Source organism: Mobula hypostoma, chromosome 9 (assembly GCF_963921235.1).
Source record: "Mobula hypostoma chromosome 9, sMobHyp1.1, whole genome shotgun sequence".
Classification (NCBI taxonomy): Eukaryota; Metazoa; Chordata; class Chondrichthyes; order Myliobatiformes; family Myliobatidae; genus Mobula; species Mobula hypostoma.
The window spans coordinates 26,091,771-26,111,502 of NC_086105.1; the positions used below are offsets into that span (position 1 = coordinate 26,091,771).

The 19,732-nt window shown below is 39.0% G+C and overlaps 1 protein-coding gene across 2 annotated transcripts in view; it reads left to right on the forward strand.

Annotated features, from left to right (window-relative positions):
* LOC134351574 (endoplasmic reticulum-Golgi intermediate compartment protein 2-like) overlaps window positions 1-19,732 on the forward strand; it is a 54,331-nt gene that overhangs the window by 26,321 nt on the left and 8,278 nt on the right. For both annotated transcript variants that reach the window (XM_063057910.1, XM_063057909.1), the window contains exons 9-12: window positions 5,642-5,697; window positions 7,415-7,513; window positions 10,002-10,099; window positions 13,244-13,406. In XM_063057910.1, the coding sequence (XP_062913980.1) occupies window positions 5,642-5,697; window positions 7,415-7,513; window positions 10,002-10,099; window positions 13,244-13,406 (416 nt within the window). The remainder of the gene's footprint in view (window positions 1-5,641; window positions 5,698-7,414; window positions 7,514-10,001; window positions 10,100-13,243; window positions 13,407-19,732) is intronic.

The following is a 19,732-nucleotide window of genomic DNA, read 5'->3' on the forward strand; positions in this document are numbered from 1 at the left end:
GAATTGGGAGCTCAAATTTTCACGGTTCTGTTGTTTTAAACTTGGTAGAGCAGGAGGGAATAAAGGGGCATTACGAGTTAGGGAAAATGTCACAGCATTGTTCAGTCAGAGGCTATATGGGTGAAACTGTAGAACAAGAAAAGGATGACTATGTTAATAGGAATTTATAATAAATCACGCAACAGTCTGCAGGATTTATAGGGGAGATTTGTAGAGAGATTGCAGGCTGTTGCAAAAAACAAAAGGTTGTGATAGGTGATTTTAACTTTACACATACTGACTGGGACTGCCATACTGTAAAAAGGTGAGATGGCATTGAGTTTGTTAGATGTGTTTAGGAAAATTTTCTTAATCAATAGATGGAGAGGTCCCAAGTAGAGACAGGAGGTCTTGTGTTGCACTATTAGGGAATGAGACAGGGCAGGTGACAGACGTTTGTGTAGGGGAACACTTTGCATTTAGTGATCATAATGCCATTAGTTTCAAGGTAATTATGGAGAAGGATAGGTCTGGTCCTCGGGTTGATGTTCACATGCTTTGTAAGTGGGAGGCCTTCAAAGGTGACATTTTGAGAGTATAGAGTTTGTATATTCCTGTCAGAATAAAAGGCAAGGATAGCAGGTTTAGGCACCCTTGGTTTTTAAGAGATATTGAGGTCTTGGTTAAGAAAGAAGGAGCTTCATAGCAGGTATAGGCAGGATGGAACAAATGAGGTACTTGATGAAGTGCAGGAGAACGCAAGGAAGTCAGGAGGGTTAAAGAAGACATGAGGTTGCTCTAGCAGATAAGGTGAAGGAGAATTCCAGGGGCTTTTACAGATATGTTGAGAGCAAAGGATAGCAAGAGACAAAATTAGTCTTGAAAATCATCTCTGCATGGAGCTGAAAGAGATGGGGGATATCTTAAGTGGGCTTTGTGCATCTGTATTTACTTGGGAGACAGAGTCTACAGAAGTGAGGAAAATAGCGGTGACCATGTACAGATTACTGAGGAGGAGGTGTTTGCTGTCTTGAGGCAAATTAGGGTGGACAAATCCCCAGGGTCAGACAGTGTTTCCTGATGAGATGTTATGTTGAAGTTGTATAAGATGCTGCTGAGGCCTAATTTGGAATATTGTGTGCAGCTAAGGTTACCTACCTACAAGAAAGATGTCAATAAGATTGAAAGAGTGCAGAGAAAATTTACAAAGTCGTTGCCAAGACTTGAGGACCTGAGATGCAGGGAGAGGTTGAATAGGTTAGGACTCATTCCCTAGAATGTAGGAGAAAGAGGGAAGATTTGGTAGTGGTATACACAATTATGAGGGATATGGATAAAGTAAATATAAGCAGGCTTTTTTCACTGGGATTGGGTGGGACTAGAACTAGATGTCATGGTTTTAAGGGTGAAAATTGAGATGTTTAAGGGGTAACTTATTCACTCAAGTCTGGTGAGAGTGTTAAATGAGCTACCAGTGGAAGCGATGGATGCAGGTTCGATTTCAACTTCTAAGAAAAACTTGGATCGGTATATGTATAAGAGGGGTATGGAGAGCTATGATCTGGATTCAGGTCGGTGGGACCAGGCAGATTAATAGTTCAGCATGGGCTAGATGGACTGAAGGGTCTGTTTCTGTGCTATGACTGACTGTACTCAAACATGAAGGCAGGTGATTTTAGATTGCTTCCATTTATTATTCATTTGTTTTTAAATCATTATCGTATTTGATTAACTTCAAGCAGTTGCTAAGACAATTCACATTAAACTGGGCATGCCTGAAATCCCAATAATTTTTTTTTATGTTTGAATTAATTAAAAAGAAATCCAGCACTTAGGAATGATGTATTAACATATCTAAAAGCACAGGCCACTCGAAAGATTAAACAGGATTAGCCACTTCTTTGGCAAGGAAGACAGAATGTTTCAGGTCAATGATCTGTCATTGGAACTAAAAATAAGTTAAACAGTTTTTCAGATGCATTGTATGGGATAAGGGAAAAAAGAACAATTATTAAGGAACAAACATGCAGCAGAATGCAGGAAAGATGAAATGATGACTATACTGTAAGGCAAAATAGAATGGTAATAAACACAGGATAAGTTCAGAAGTGATATTAGTAGAGATAGGAAAATAATTATTTGTGCTGAAGAGCTCTTGAAAGACTTTTCAAGTTTATGATGAGCTTTGTTGAAATTGTGAGGGAGGTCAAGGATGGAAAGTTTTGGGAAGTATAGCTTAAGGGTATATGACATGAAAAATCAGGGTTAGAATTTTTGGGAGTATAATTCTGGTGTGGTAGGATTTTGGTATTACATCTGCAAGTGGCATTCTAGCTTGTGTTTCTTTAAAGCAAAGGTAATAAAGGGCATATAAAGATCAGCCATGATCTCATTGATTAGTCAAATAACTTAAAAGGATTAAATAGCCTATACCTTTACACTGCGTACTTCTGTGGGGAATTTTAACCAAAGTGAAAGTCAACTTTCTCCATTTTTATGCTCAATGAATTATCAATAAGGCACTAGGAGACTTTTCCACATAAATTGATTCAGAGGTTCCTGGTGGGGTCGGGGTGGGGGGGGGGGTCACCATTCACATGCCACCACCATCCATTTACTGTAGGCATATAGAAAAAATATGCTTTTGAAATTTATTGGAGCAGATTGTGGCCTTAAATCTCACTAGGTCCAGCATTCACCATACCTACGAAGCTGCTCAGAAAGTTTGACAAAAGTATTACAAACTTTTACTCATTGCCAAACCTGCCAATGTTTTTCAGAAGCATTCAAAATCCCATTAAAATAAAATGACATAACCATTAAATTTTAATAATTAAAATAATTATTTAAAATAAATACTTAAAAGTTCACCTATCCCAAGTGATAAAACATAATGAACAAAGAGGAACCAGTAGGCTTGGTGTTTTAAGGACTTGCAGAAGGTATATGATAAGGTATCACAAAAAATTATTGACACCAGGATTGAAGGCAATTGCTACAGCCAATTTATTCCTGTTATTTGGTTGTAAGCAATTTCTGCTTATCCAGTATTCAATGTAAAATAAATATTTAGCTGTTTGAATGTGACAGAAGCATTTAAAGAGGTGATGGTGAGGAGGAGCAGTGTGTGGAATCATGCACATTAATTTATAGTACTCAGATAATTTCTGACCATTTCTCTCTCATGATCTTGGGATATATCCCATCAGATACTGATGTTTGGTTTTCTTTTAACTAACAACGAAAAGGAAAATTTCTTCTCTGCATCATGAACCTACTCTTAGGTAGCTAAGATTTGGTTCTCTCTAATATTCTCCTCATTAGCAATATAATTATTGCTTTCTACATTAAGATGATCCCTTGTTCATTTAATCTATTATACACATTCTTCAGTTTATTGCGTTTTAGTAACTTAGTTTGATATTAATTCATTTTTCCTTAATCTCCTAACTTATTGACTTGCTACATCAATGTTATGCCAAGGTTTTTTTTTCTCTATTAGTTGATTCCATAAGATATAAAATATTGGAGCAGAATTAGGCCATTTGGCCCATCGAGCCTGCTCCACCATTACATCATAGCTGATCCATTTCCCTCTCAGCCCCAGACTCCTGCCTTCTCCCCGGATTCCTTCATGCCCTGAGTAATCAAGAATCTATCAACTTCTGCCTTAAATATACTCAAAGATTTGGCCCCTACAGCCGGCTATAGCAACAAATTCCACAGATTCTCCATTCTCTGGCAAAAGAAATTCCTCCTCATCTGTTCTAAATGGATATCCCTCCATTTTGAAACTGTGTCCTCTGGCCTTAGACTCCCCCACTGTAGGAAACAACCTCTCCAATTCTACTGTATCAAGGCCATTCAACATTTGATAGGTTTCAAAGTGATTTTGTTTTCTTTCCCCCACCCCATTCTTTTGAATTCCATTGAGTACAGGTCCAGAGCAATCGAACTCTTCTCCTTTCAATCCTGGAATCATTTTCATGAACCTCCTTTAAATTCTCTCCAATGTCAGCACATCCTTTCTTAGAAAGGGGCTCAAAACTGCTCACAATATTCCAAATGAGTCCTCACCAGAACCTTATAAAGTGTTAGCATTACCTCCTTGCTTTTATATTCTAAACCTCTCAAAATGAATGCTAACATTGTATTTGCCTTCCTCACCGCTGACTCAACCTGCAAATTAACCCTTATGGAATCCTGCATGAGGGCTCCCAAGTCTCTTTGCACCTCAGATTTTTGAATTTTCTTTCCATTTAGAAAATAGTTATGCTTTTATTTCTTCTGCTCATGTGCATGACTGTACACATCCCAACATTGTGTTCCATCTGCCTCTTTGCCCATTCACCTTTATCTGTTTAAGTCCTTCTACAGCCTTTCTATTTTCTCAACACTACCTGCCCATCCACCTATCTTTGTATGGTCCGCAAAGTTGGCCACAAAGCCATCATTCCTTCATCCAAATCATTGTCGTAGAATGTAAAAAGCAGTTCCAACACTTTGAAACACCACTGGTCACTGGCATCCAACTAGAAAAGTCTCCCTGTACCTCCTGCCAATCAGCCAATGCTTTATGCATGCAGTATTTTTTTTATGGGGCTTTTAGTTAAGCAGCCTCATGTGCAGCAAATTGTCAGTGGCCTTATGAAAATCTAAGTACATAACATCCATCGATTCCCCTTTATCTATCCTGCTTGTTATTTCTTCAGAGAATTCTACAGGCAAGATTTTTCCACAAGGAAACCATGCTGACTTTGGCCTGTTTTATCATGTGCCTCCAAGTACCCCAAAACCACATCTTTAACAATTGACTCCCAACATCTTCCCAACCATTGAGTTCAGACTATCTGGCCTATAAATCTCTTCCTTCTGCTTCTCTCCCTTCTTTAAGAGTGAAGTGACATTTGCAATTTTCCAATCTTTTGGAACCATGCCAGAATCCTTGAAAGATCAATTGATGTTCATTTCATATTTGTCAGTTCTATTTTGAATGGTCTGTGTCTTTTGCGGAATAGTTCTTATTATCTATGCTAAAACGAATGACCACATCCAAAAATCCTTTTCAGATATCACATTCTTACCAATACATTTTTCTTTTTTCATTTTACCATTTTCTGTGCTGGAGAATACCTCTGTAAAAATCGGATCTAAAGCCTGTTTCCCAGACTTAAATTCATTTTGCAGAACTTTGGACCTTTCTTTACCAACATCATGGCTCTTACAAGACCATGGAAATGCATTTCTCTTTATCCTTTATGATTTTGTTTTCCGGACCTGTCCTAGTATTTTCAACAAAGTGTTCAAGATGCTGTCTTTACTTGGAGTAGGACTAGGGAAATTAACAGTAATTTTATATTGTTAACCAAATTCTCTCGTTGACCTGCCACCACTCACAAGCTGGCCTCTTCTTTGCTACCCTGCACTCATTTTTTAATTGAAGTCTTACCTCTTCTCACTAAGCTGAAGTTTATGGTCTGCATGGGGAAATAAGCAGCAGATTATATTGAATGATGGCTTTATTGATAACTATTAATACGTTGTGACTTTTTCAACAGTTCACTATTAAAAATACTGGATTACTGGATTCTTTGGGACTGTATCCAGTTGACAAAAATTCTTTCATATTAATTTCCAATGGATAAATTCTCTGCATTTTTAGGGCAATCCCTCACCCAAGAGGTCATGCACATATGGCAGCTCTTGTTAGTCATGATGGTAAGTGTTGATGAATTCTCGTGCAATATTATTATAGGTTGATTAATAAAGAAAAATGCTGTGTTTTATATTAAATACATGATAGTCATTAAAATCATTATAAAATGTGGACTGCTAACTAGAGGGCACTTCTGTGTACTTTTTCAGCTATGGCTCAGTTAATGGCATTTATCTCTGAGTTAGAAGGTTGCTTAAGTCCTGCTCCAGGGATTTAAATGCAATCTATGCTTATATTCCAGTGCAATCCTGAGGGAGTATTGTACCATCAGATGTCCTGCTTTTTGGATAAATCTTTACTGCAAGATTCTGTGTACCTTAATGGTTTTTTTTTAATCCTATTGCACTATTCACAAAAGATTAGGAAAGCTCAGGCCAACCAACATCAGTAAAGCGAATTATTTGGCCTTTATGACTTTGCTGTCTGTGTATATATTATTACTGCATTTCTAACATTTCAAAAATATAATGCACTTCAAACATTTTTTATTGGATGCAAACCACTTTGAAACAATACCTGCCCATCATCTCCCTCTGGTGCTCCTCCCCCTTTTCTTGCTTCCATGGCTTTCTGTCCTCTCCTTTCAAATTCCTCCGTCTCCAGCTATGTATCTCTTTTGCCAATCAACCTACCAGCTCATTACTTCACCGACCACCCCCCCCCATGCTTCACCTGTTACCTTATGTTTCTTCCTCCCTAACCACCAACCCCCACCTTCTGACTCTGACTCCTCATCTTTTTTTCTCCAATCCTGATGAAGGATCTCGACCCAAAACGTCGACTGTACTCTTTTTCCATAGATGTTGCCTGGCCTGCTGAGTTCGTCCAGCATTTGGTATGTGTTGCTTGGATTTCCAGCATCTGCAGATTTTTCACTTGTTTGTTTCACAGCTGCTGGGTATTCCCTGGCATCCCACCAAAGTGGCTTTACTTCATTTAAGAGCCTCGAAAGTGAGAATTGTTCATGAACCGGGTCATCACAGGGATTGTCACAGTTTAGTTGGCAAGGATCCACTTCTGTAATTCCAGCAGTAATCAATGGATAGCTATCATGTCTGGGAATTGACTGATTCTTCCCGCCCCCCCCCCCATTAAAAAGCACTTACAGCCAATTACCCACTTATATTAGTTATCAAATGTAATCAGGCCTGATCTTTGCTGAACCATGTGGCATATATATCAATCAGTGGAAGTAAATTAGATTTAAAGTTGCTTTTAATATATCACAGCATTATCATTCTTTTAACTGGTTTCTAAAAAGTTTTTTAACCCAAGCCCTGTTTTACTTCTACTGTACGCAAGATTTAAAGTAACTTCTGTAAAATATAATGATAAAATTCACCGAGACAATGTTTTTAACCACTTGGAGACACTCTTCAAATAGTCTGCTCCACAACAAAGTCTTCAAGGGATTAAAATTGCATTTAAGATTGCTTCATTTGAATATTAATTTTCGTGTGCTTAATTTTGACCACAATTTCTGAAAAGAATAAATTGTGTCTGAGGAAGATTTGGAGAGGAAAAAGATAAGAAATGCTTGTAAATCTAGCATTTCAATGCACTAGCTTAATTCTGGCTGTTTTGTTGCTATAAAATGGACGATTTTAGGAAAACATTGAAATTTACATGCACAACCAACAAGTTTCTGAAGAGTTGTTTGATATATTCATGAAAATGGAAGACTACTGCTGTATAATAATCTTTAAAATTTATTTTCAGTGTACAATTTTTCACATCGAATAGATCACTATTCATTTGGAGAACCAATTCCAGGAATTATCAATCCACTAGATGGAACAGAAAAAATTGCTATTGATCGTGAGTTTAATTTATTATTTTGTCCATTGTAAAATGATTAAGAAAACTTTTCTCTGCATTTCTTGTATTCTTGCAGATGGAACATAAGTGGAGATTACTCTTGAATTCTTACTCAGCAGTTGTTATTTCACACTGATTTTATGTGATACCTTCAAGTCAGACATTTCATTGAGATCTTACAGGTTGATTATTAATCTTTCCATTCTGTGACATGAGCTGTATTGATTTGATAACAATTTGTTCACAGTGAGATAGTGCAACTTATCCACAACTCAAATGAAGAAGCAGGTAATTGAGGGAATGCTGGAGAGGTGTCAGTAGCACAAAAAAATGGAGAGGGAGATGGCGTATATCAGGGAGTGAGTAGGTGATTTCTTCAGGAGGTGATATTGAGAGGGAAGGTAATAAAAAAAGAAAATAATATTGAAGCTAGTAGACAGAAGAGGACAGCACCAAAGGGAGAAACACTAATCCTATATCTTCCTCAGAACCACAAACCAGTACCTAGACATTTTTCTGTCTCCCAACCATTTAAGAAAAATAACCAAAGGAAATAACGGATGAGTGGAAATAGAATTAATGAAGTAGGTGAAAATTCAAAAAAAGGAGAAACAAGTACAGTTTCAATAGAGACAGTGAGAGATGCAACCATCCAGTATAACAAGGTACATTTTGTTGGGTTTTAGTAAATTTCCAAGATGCGTTGAAGCAAAAATCAAAAAAGAATCCAGTTATGAGGAGATGTAAGAGGGTTGAATAAAAGCTTGGTGAAAGAGGTGAGTGTTGAAGATAGTAAAAACGAAACAAAATGGTGTGGGGTCGAGAAGAAATATTCCAGAATTTGAGGACTGTATGTATGCATGGAGGCAAATGAGGGGAGAAATACATGAGTATAACAATTACAGTAAATTGCATTACTAAACTGCCACATTATGTATGTAGCTGAAGTGATGTCAATACACTACACTTGACTAACGTATTTACAGGGCAATTCATCTTCTATATGATTTTTAAGCTTTTTTTTGTCTTTTGTGGCACAGTTGAATGTGCTGGAGCCTGAACCTGTAACTATAGAGATGTAAACAATAGTATTCATGGTTAATTTACAAATTCATTCCACTGTGGTTTAGTTGCAGCAAGATGATTTCCTGACATCACTGAGGAAGTGCAGAAATATGTATTCCACAATGGTCTCAAAACAGAAAGTAGTTGAGATGCCAGCAGATACAGTCATGCCCAAGCTCAGGACTTGCATATTCGTGAAAACCTTATCAAGAAGTTCTTTACTTTAAAACAGTTACTGAAGTAAAGGCTGCAGTTTCTCATGAAATAACAAGCTTTGTAGCTGAAATTTGTGACAACTATACCAACTGAGTGCACAAAGCTGTCAAATTCATGAGGGATAAGTAGCTGCCCAAAATAACAAACAACAATTTAGGTATGACTTCATCTCTGCAGTGACAGATAGAGGGGTTGACTGCTAGATAACAGCTTTATATGGAAGTTTCATCTTGTACGTTTCAGCTGGTCAGAGCAATCTGAAACTCATCACCATCCCAGACCCTACTGTTCACAATTGGTAGAAGATAATGGGAATCCTAATGCAGTGGATTCTAGTTGATTGGAACACATCGGGACCCAGTACATTTTGGCCCAATTAAGTGACTGCTCCAATTAGCCAAGGTTACATGAAAATAGTTAAAACTTATTTTAAAGAAAGACAAATTACCATTTAACTAACAAATTATATATTTAAATGAAATATAGAACAAACTGGAACACTAACAATACTACTACAGTACTATAAAACAGTAGTACTTAATAGCGTCAGGGGAATTAATTCAGTGTACACTGCCGTGTTCTTTTGATTGACTGTAAATGAACAAAATCACTGTAGATGCCTAGTGCAGATAATGGACTGCCTCATACAATACTTTCAATGATTGTATCCTCCAAATCTCCATTTTCATTGTAACATTCAAGATGATTGGTGAAACCTTCAAATTCTTAGTAGTTCCTAATCTGAAATAGTGAAATCGTTTAATTTTTCACTCCTGGCCATTTCTGGCATCTCCAAGTCTGAATGCTTGAAGCTGCAGTGAGCAAAACAGTTCTAAGTTGTCTTACTGCTTATTTCTTGCCAACTATCACTGACAAAAGTAACTGCTTTTTGAACACAAACACATGCAACTAATACTATTTAAAAATTGTTTGGTCTAAGCACGGTTAGTATTTAACGGCCACATGTTCCCACAATTGATGCTAGTTAGAAACTTTAACAACAGTCTCCTGTCCCAATTAAGTGGCATAGTGTCCCAAATAAATGAAGGGAATCCTGGCTATTTTCTTGTAGAGTTTGTTCCTTGAGTTGTCACAAGTAAGTGGCCACCCTAATTAACCGCTGACCCAATTAACCGGAATTCACTGTACTTATCTGCGCTCTGGATTGCTTTTTTGAAATTTCAAATGCATGTATTTTGTATTTTAGATAATCAGATGTTTCAATACTTCATCACAATTGTGCCAACGAAACTGAATACTTACAAATTCTCAGCAGAAACCCATCAGTATTCAGTCACAGAGAGGGTAAGCTATTTTCTGAAGTTTGGTTTTATTTCATCACTCAGTTGAGCAAGTTAACAATCTTATCTGTTTCAGTTCTTTCTTCTGTTTATTCCCTTTTCTGGTGTACATTCATTTTTTTAAATATTCTTGTCAGTTGCTTGACCAGTTGCACAGGAAGCATATGCTAAGGAAGTACTTCGATGTAGTTTCAAAATATCTGAACATTGAGCAGCACAGCACAGGTGTAGATGCCATGATGGACGCTATTAAATTAAACTAAATCTCTACTCCTCCACTTTCTTCCAGTGCCCTCATATTCAGGTATCTATCTAAAAACTGCTTAAATGGCACTATGGTATCCGCCTCCACTACTGACCCTGGAAGCCTGCTCCAGGCACCCACCACCGTACTTTTAAAAAATAATAAAATGTTCTCTCTTCCCCCACCCCCCCCCCCACCAGCTCACCTTATCTGTCCTCCAATATTTGACATTTTTACTATGGGGGAGGGGAGAGAAGATTCTGAATGTCTATGCCATCAACATTTCATAATTTTATAATCTTCTATCAGGTTTCCCCTCAGCATCCAATTCCAACACTCGAGAGAAAACAGTCCAAATTTGTCTAACTTCTTGTAGCTACATGCTCTTTAATTCAAGGAGCAACCTGGTAAACTTTTGTATCTTTTCCAAAGCTTCCACATCCTTCCTGTAATGAGGAACCAGAAATGCACACACAAATGCAGAGCTTTATGTAGCTGTAATGTGACTTCCTGACTCGTAGACTAGTTGCTATGACCTACGAAGGCAATTATGCCATATATCTTCGTGACTATGCTATTCACTTGCATGACCACTTTCAAGGAACTATGGACTTGTTTACTTTCCTCTTAGATTTGACCTCGCCTCAACTCTCTCTACCATTTCCTTTGGCCCTGTGAGTCCATGCCCACCCCATTAGTCTGAATTTTCTGCATTCAGCCCTCATCCCTTTAAGCCTCTCTCCACCATCTACCTATCCAAGTACTTAAACGACATTATTGTGCCTGCCTCACCACTTCTAGCAACTCATTCCATATACCCACCACTTGCATGAATGTTATCCCCCAGGTCCCTTTTTAAATCTTCTCCTTTCACCCTGAATCTATGGCCCTTAGTTTTGGACTCCTGGAACAGACAGTTACCATTCACCTTACCTATGCTTTTCATAATTTATAAACATTTCTTTAAGGTCACATCTCTTTCTCCCATGTTCCAAGGAATAAGGCCTGGTCAAAGCTGGGTCAACCTCTCTTTATAACTTATGGTTTCATGTCCTGGCAACACCTTGTAAATATTTTCTGCATTCTTTCCTGTTTAACCACAATTTCCTAATCTATAGGCAATTTCTCTACACATCTCCTGAAGCTTCCATTGACTATTTTTGGAGGGGGCATCTATAATATAGTGACCCTCCCATTGTTCCTAAGTTCTACCCATACTACTTCACTGAATAAACCTTGAGAAAATCATCTCTGCAGAGCTGCACGTCCCCACTTACTTGCATGTGTCATGCCAATGGCATTTGGACCTCAGAGATGCCAGCTCTGTCCTTGCCTCGGCCGTGTTTTGTTAATGGTCTAATGTCACAGTCCTCAGAGGTCAATCCATATTCTGAGGTTGTCTGCTTTTCTTGTTAAAACCTTGAGCATTGAAATAAAACCAGTTTAACAGAATATTCCTTTCCTTGCTTTGACTATTTCCGTGGCTATCCTGATGACAAGACTTGCTCTAACTGCTGCTGCTTTATCTCATGATATGCTCTTGCTTAGAATTACCACTTCCCTGTGCCAATTTACATACATCACCTCTTTTAAAATAAACTCTCCAGGTCTGTAAATCATGACCTGCCCTGCCATGTTGACTGTCCCTCATCAGGCCGTGCCTTTCCACGTGTACAAAAATACTAGCCCTATTCTCAAAAAATCCTCTCCAATAACTTCACTATCACTAAATATTTCCTAGATTATCCAAATCTCCCTTCTAGAACAGAAGAACAAAGTTGGCCTGTTACTAGCGATGATGCAGGAGTCCCCTTTTAAAAAAAACTAAAATATATCCCATCATGCCTCTGGAACTTGTCTGAAAACTCTTCAAAAGACCCAGCACCAGCATCATGATCTCGAAATTCACCATCACATTAGCATGTCCCATACTGCTGTCACTACCCTCTATATCCTTCTCATCCTCTGATTACAAACATAAATTCCCTCCTTTGTCTTTGAGTAGGGTTCTGGGGACTTGGTATTGGCACTTGAGTTAGGTCAGGACATTATTGAGAGTTGATATTTGACTTGGACTTGAACTTGAACCACGTGGTCCATCTTTTCCTACATAAACAAAAAAGGCAGCAAACTCATTCTTTGCACATTGATGTGGAAATAGTGTAAGGTTCTCAAAGTCGAACCGCAGTCAAATTTCCAGAGTGAAGCAAAACAACCATGAAATAGCCATTTGCATTTTATTCAAAAAAGATTTCTATTATGTTACATGAAACTGAATGAAAAGTTACTCAACTGAAATTTTATATAGTGATCTGTTATTTTGTTCAAGTGAGCATATCGAACGTGCAGCTCCTCCCGTGGAGGGTCAGACACCCTGAGCCAATAGACTGGTCCAGGACTTATTTTCCATCTGGCATAGTTTGTATTTTATTGTTTGGGGTTTTTGTATTGCTATATTTACGCTCTATTCTTGGTTGGTGCGGCTGTAATGAAACCAAATTTCTCTTGGGATTAATAAAGTATATCTATCTATCTATCTATCTATATTGCCTATGAGCCTTTGGCATTTTTTCTTCGGGCCAATGCAGAGATTATTAGATTGAGATAGGTAGTTGTCGTGTTTTTTAATGTAGCATAAAGGTGATAACGATACTTCAACATAATCCCTATATGAAACTTGAGCATTTGTGTGATACTGAAATCTGGGACTGTCTCTGTGTGACTGCCAAGTTGGGGTAGCTGCTTTCGTGGATTTTAATCAGACTTTTGTACAAAAATGATGATGGATTTTGTTGAACACAAATTAAATTGGTGATTATTTTACAATATTGAAAATGTGTTAAATACATTGAGAGGAGTAACATACTAAATGTCTTTTATTAAATGTTCTGTTTTTGTTTCTAGGAGCGAGTGATTAATCATGCGGCAGGCAGCCATGGAGTTTCGGGTATTTTCATAAAATATGATATTAGCTCCTTGATGGTTACTGTGACTGAGCAGCACATGCCTTTAGGGCAGTTCTTAGTAAGGTTGTGTGGAATCATAGGGGGAATCTTCTCAACAACAGGCAAGTGCTTTAGTTTTGTTTTGTGTAAGTAACAGGAATGGTGACTGCAATTGAGATTCCAGTTACTTTATGCCCTGGCATTGCAGAAAAATAGCTCGAAGCATAATAGTCATTTGAAATTTAAAATAGCAACTTCTGTAGTTAATAAAACCAAGAAGCCAATGTATAACTTTCTCCCAATATTCACCATGCAGAGTGAAATGGCCAAGGCTAAGCTTGACTAGCTGTGCCAAGTGAATTATTTTTCTTGATTTTCTCCTCTCCCAGCGGTCATCACCATATACTCAGTGACTTGGCCTCCACAGCTGTCTGTGGGAATGAATTCCACGGATTCACTACCATTTGGCTAAAGAAACGCCTCCTCATCTCTATTCCAAGTTGATGTCCCTCTATTCTGAGGCTGTGCCCTCTGGTCTTAGACTCCCTCACTATAGGAAGCATCCTCTCCATTCCACTCCATGTAGGCTTTTCAATATTCCATAGATTTCAGTGAAATCCGCCCGCGCCCCCCCATTCTTCTGATCTCCAGCGAGTATAGAGCAGAGCCATCAAATGCTCCTATGTTAACCCTTTCATTCCTAGAATCATTCCAGTGAGCCTTCTCTGAACCCTCTCCAATTCCAGCACATCTTTTCTTAGAGGGCCCAAAGCTGCTCACAGTACTCCGTGCAGCCTGACCAATGCCTTAAAAAGTGTCAGTAATACATCCTTGCTCTTATATTCTTGTTAACATTAATAACATTGCATTTGCCTTTTTTTTTTAAACCACCGACAAAATCCACAAGTTAACCTTTAGGGAATCCTGCCTGAAAGTCCCTTTGCATCTGTGAATTTTGAGTTTTCTCCCATTTTAAAAAAAAGACTACCCCTTCATTTCTTCTACCAAGTGCATAATCATACATTTCCCTATACTGTATTGCATCTGCCACGTCTTTGCCCATTCTCTCAATCTAAGTCCTTCTGCGGACTCCCTGCTCCTTGAATGTTATACCTGTCCCTCCACCTACAAACTTAGCTACAAAGCCATCAATTCCATTATCCAAATCACTCTCATATAACGTAAAGAGAAGTGGTCTCAATACCGATCCCTGCAAAACACCACTAGCCACTGGCAGCCAACCAGAAAAGGTCCCTTTTATTCCCACTCACTGCCTCCTGCCAGTCAGGCAATCTTCTATCCATGCTAGTGTCTTTCTGGTAATATCATGGGTAGCACCTTGTCAAAGGCCTTCTGAAAATCTGAGTAAACAATATAAACAGATTCTCCTTTGTCTATCCTGCCTGTTATTTCCTCAAAGAATTCCTATCATGTGCCCCCAAGTACCCCGAAAGCTCATTCTTAATAATTGAATGAGCACAGAAGTCAGGGTAATTGGCCTTTAAATCCTTTCTTCTGCCTCCCTCCCTTCTTAAAAGGTGGTGTGACATTTGCAGTTGTCTAGTCCTCCAGAACCATTCCAGAATCCTGTGATTCTTGAAAGACCATTACTAATGCCTGAACAAATTTCTTTAGCTACCTTTCAGAACGCTTCAGAATCCATCTAGTCCAGGTGCCTTGTCTATCTTCAGACCTTCCAGCTTTCCAAGCACTTTGTCCTTTAGTAATAGCAACTACACTCACTTCTGCCCCAGCTCTCAATTTTCTGGCACACTGCTCACGTCTTTCAAATTGAAGACTGTCACAGAATATTTATTAAGTTCAACTGCCAATTTCTTGTCCCCATTACTACCTCTAGCTTCATTTTCTAGAGATCTGATAGCCACTCTCACCTCCCGTATACTATTTGTATATCTGAAAAAAACTTTTTGTATCCACTTTTTATGTTATTGGCTAGTTTACCTTCATACTTAATCTCCTGTCTCCTTATGACTTTTTTAGTTGCCTTCTGTTGGTTTTTAAAAGTTTCCCAATCCTCTAACTTCTCATTTTTTGCTATTATATGCTCTTTCTTTTCCTTTTCTGCTGTCTTTAACTTCCCTTGTCAGCCATGGTTGCCTCATCCTCCCTTTAGAATACTTTTTTCATCTTTGGGATGTATCTATCCTGCACCTTCCAAGTTGACCCCAGAAACTCCAGCTATTGCTGTTCTGTCATCATCCTTGCTAATGTCCATTCCAATCAACTTGGGTCAGCTCCTCTCTTATGCCTCTGTAATTCCCTTTTCTCCACTGTAATACTGATATATCTGACTTCATCTTCTCCCTCTCAAATTACAGGGTGAATTCTATCATTTTGTTATCACTGCCTTCTACGGGTTCCTTTTTCTTGAGCTCCCTAATCAAATCTGATTTGTTACACAAAACCCAATTCAGAATTGCCATTCCTCTAGTGGTCTCAACCACAGGCTACGCTAAAAAGCTACCTCGTAGGCATCGTACTAATTTCCTCTTGAGATCCAGCACCAACCCGTTTTTCCCAATCTTCCTGCATATTGAAATCCCTTATCATTATCGCAATATTTGCCCTCTGTACATGCATTTCATTATAATTTGTATCTCACATCCTGGTTACTATTCAGAGGCCTGTATATAACTCCCATCAGGGTCCTTTTACCCTTGTAGCTTTTTTAACTCTACCCACAAGGATTTTACATCTTCCGATCCTATGTCACCTCTTTCTAAGGATTTTACTTCCATTTTTCAGCAACAGGGCCACACCATCCCCTCTGCCTACCTGCCTGTTCTTTTGATACAATATGTATCCTTGAATGTTGTTATCTTCTTTCAGCTGACTCAGTGATGCCCATAACATCATACTTTCCAATCTAACTGCGCGACAAGATCATCTACTTTATTCCATATACTGCGTGTATTCAAATATAACACCTTCAACCCTATATTCATCACCCTTTTTGATTTTTACCCCCCTGTTACATTTCAACTCATCTTACTGACTGCAACATTTCCCTATCATTTGCCTGTCATTCCTCCATCACATTACACACTGTATCTACTTGTATACTAACTGCCCATCCTCAGTCCTGTCATTTGGTTCCTATGTCCATGTCGTACTAGTTTAAACCCTCCTAACAGCTCTAACAAATCTGCCTACAAGGATGTTGGTCCCCCTTGGGTTCAGATGTAACAGGTCTTAGCTTTCCCAGAAGAAACCCCAATAATCCAGAAATCTGAAACTCTGCTCCCTGTACCAATTCCTTAGCCACATGTTCATCTGCCAGATCATCCCATTCTTGCCCTCACTGGCAAGTGGCGCAGGCAATGATCCAGATATTATCCTGGTGGTCCTGCTAACTCCCTATATCCTCTCTTCAGGGCCTCCTCCCTTTTCGTACTTGTGTCATTGGTACCAGTATGTATCAACAATTTCTAGTTGCTCGCCCTCCCTCTTTAGAATGCTGTGGACCTGATCCGAGACTTCTATGACCCTGGCACCTGGGAGACAAAATACCATCCAGGTTTCTTTTTCACGTCCACAGAATCATCTATCTACTCCTAACTATGGAATTCCCTATCACTACTGCAGTCCTCTTCTCCCCCCTTCCCTTCTGAGCCACAGAACCAGACACACTGGTCACTGTGATTTCCCCTGATAGGTCATCCCCTCCAGCAGTATCCAAAATAGTTATTATTCAGGGAAACAGCCACTGAGGAACTCTGCAGTAGCTGCCTATTCCCCTTTCCTCATCTGACAGTCACCTAGGTACCTGTCTTTTGCAGCTTGGGGGTGAATACCTCCCTAGAGCTCCAATCTACCACCTCATTCTCCTGTATGAGCCAAAAGTAATTGAGCCGCAGCTCCAATTCCTTACCACAGTCTGTAAGGAGCTGCAACTCGATGCACTTGATGCAGATGTAGTTTTCAGGGAGACTTGAAGTCTCCCAGAGTTCCCACATCTCACATAAATTGCATACCACTAACTCTGGACCTATTCTCAGTGCACTAACTATGTACTGATAGACAATGAAAATAACTTGCTAGGAACTTGCTTGGAACCACCACCTGTTCTTGCCAAACCCTCCCACTTGTAATGCTGGCCACTCCCAACAATGACTGCTCCCCTTACACCTCCCTTCTTAATATTGGCTCAAATAAAACTCACTCCAGACGAGACTTTTCAAATGGCTCCCAACTAACAACAATGTCTCTCTGTCTCATTGCATCTGAGAAAACTTCTCAAATGGTTATGTTCATGCTTGGCAGAATTCAACACTGACGTGGTCATTGGATGGCTGTCATCTATATCACAGGATGTTACTGCAGAAGTTGCTTAGCTGCTTTGTCAGTGCAATTCAGAAGAAGGATGGTTACCTTATGCATGGTTTGTTTGAAGGCAGCCTGTGCTGGCATACAGCAAGTCCTGCACAGACAATTGTTAGACTGTGGTTGTGACCCTCTACTGTCTATCATTGACCAGCTTTAACAAATACGAGTTTTACCACCTATGCTTTCGTTTGAAAGGAACTACCAATTTGGGCAACATTGCCCAAAAACTAAATAGTTTCTGCAGTGACTGACTGAACAGACCAGAGAGGCTGGATATTTTGAGGTGGTTGTCTCCTGTCTGGTTTCCCCCAAAGCTGTCTAACATCTGCAATGCAGAATTCTGAAGTGTAATGGAATACCCTCTCTTTGCCTGGATTGATCCAATTGTAGTAACGTTCAACATTACTACAATCGGATTCCTAAAGAAGCTCAATAGCCAGGTCAAATAGTTTGTTTAATTGATTCCCTCAGTCATTGGACCACATTTTGCTTGTAATGATTTTGAAGCAACTTTTTTAACACTTACCAATTGTATAATCTCCCCCATCTAGTAATGCAAAAGTGGCAAGGGACATCACAGCCTCCTTGTTCTCTTCCAAACGGCAAACTGAACTGACTTGAGTATTCTAACTATTCCTTTGCTGCTGCTGTTTTGAGTCATTTTAGTGCCATGCTTAATGACTTTGTGGGCGCACCATCATCAAGCAGGCAGTAATTCAATTAGAGGAATGGACTGTTAAGTGGCAGTAAGATTCACATGATGCAATATAATTAAATCAAACTTTTTAGTTCCTCTTCAGCTGCTGTTTCAACATCTAACCTTTGCTTTAGTTTTTAAAATCCAATTCATCTGAAAGAGCTAAAGATCTGTCACCTTTAAGAAATAGGTTGTCATTATCTAGTTATTCTCAGAAAGAAGTAAACAGAATAAACATTGGCCACTGAAAATAAAAGTACAGCTATGGAACTAGAAAAAAATCTAGCTCATTCTAAAAGCTAAAATTGGTACCTTACTTTGTAGCCAGAACACCTTCCCAGGAATCAGCATGAGTGGAAATGAGTCTAAAGGAGGCCATGGTATCACATACAGAGACATGTTGCTGACAGTAGTAGGAACTGGTATTAGGCCCTGCTCTCACAGCAATGAATTTCCCGTGGTGCAGTTTTCAGTGGCTGCCTTTGAGGACAGGTAATGGTCAGCCTGGATGATCATGGTGCATGCAAGCCTTTGCTGGGATTGGCAGCATCTGCTCCACTTGTTGATTTTAGAAAAATATCTAGGATGGGGAGAGATGTGCAACTGAATGGAGAGGGGAGTCTGTAGTTTCCAAAGCATCCAATAAGAGATGATGAGAAACGCCAGGCAACCAGAAGATAGCAGTGAGCCCCACTCTCAATGCTTAGTGACTGCACTACTCCACCCAACAGAGCAGGCACCCTCTGAGCTATGGGGAAGTCTTTGTTGTTGAAGTACCCTTGGAGGTCAGGTATTCGTACCAGATTGCTGACAACACACAACGTAGGTGGATGTCCTTATTGAATATTTAGACAGGAGGGCCAGGAGTTCTATACATATCAGTGTTCTGCAGAGTTCAAGGTATTGAAAGAAACTAAATTATTATCTAGTTCAAATGAAATCATTTTAAATAGAAGGATTTAACAGATCTTTTGCAGCTTTTTTTTATTGGATATGTGGTCACAGCATGTTCAAAATCCAAGCAAATTTCCAACTGTTTGTTGAAATACTTGAATGAATGGTAAGGAAAGGTATATGATGTTTTTTAAAGATGAGAAATCTATACGATGAAGGCAGATTTTTGACATGGATCAGAAGCTTTATACTGATTGAGCTTGGCCCAGTATTGCTTGTTGATGATGCTAGCTGTCAAAAAATGACTATTCATCTGATGCCCTTCCTGTCTGCTCCATCTTCCTCTCTTCACCCCCTCATCACGTTTGATGAAATCTAATTAAGAAAAAACATAATTTCTGTTTTCTAAAACAAATATAGCCACCAGTTTTAGGCCTGTGTAGCAACCATTATTGCTGATCTCACATAATTTGGCTACCCTCCGTGTTAATAGTTTGGTTAAAATACTGA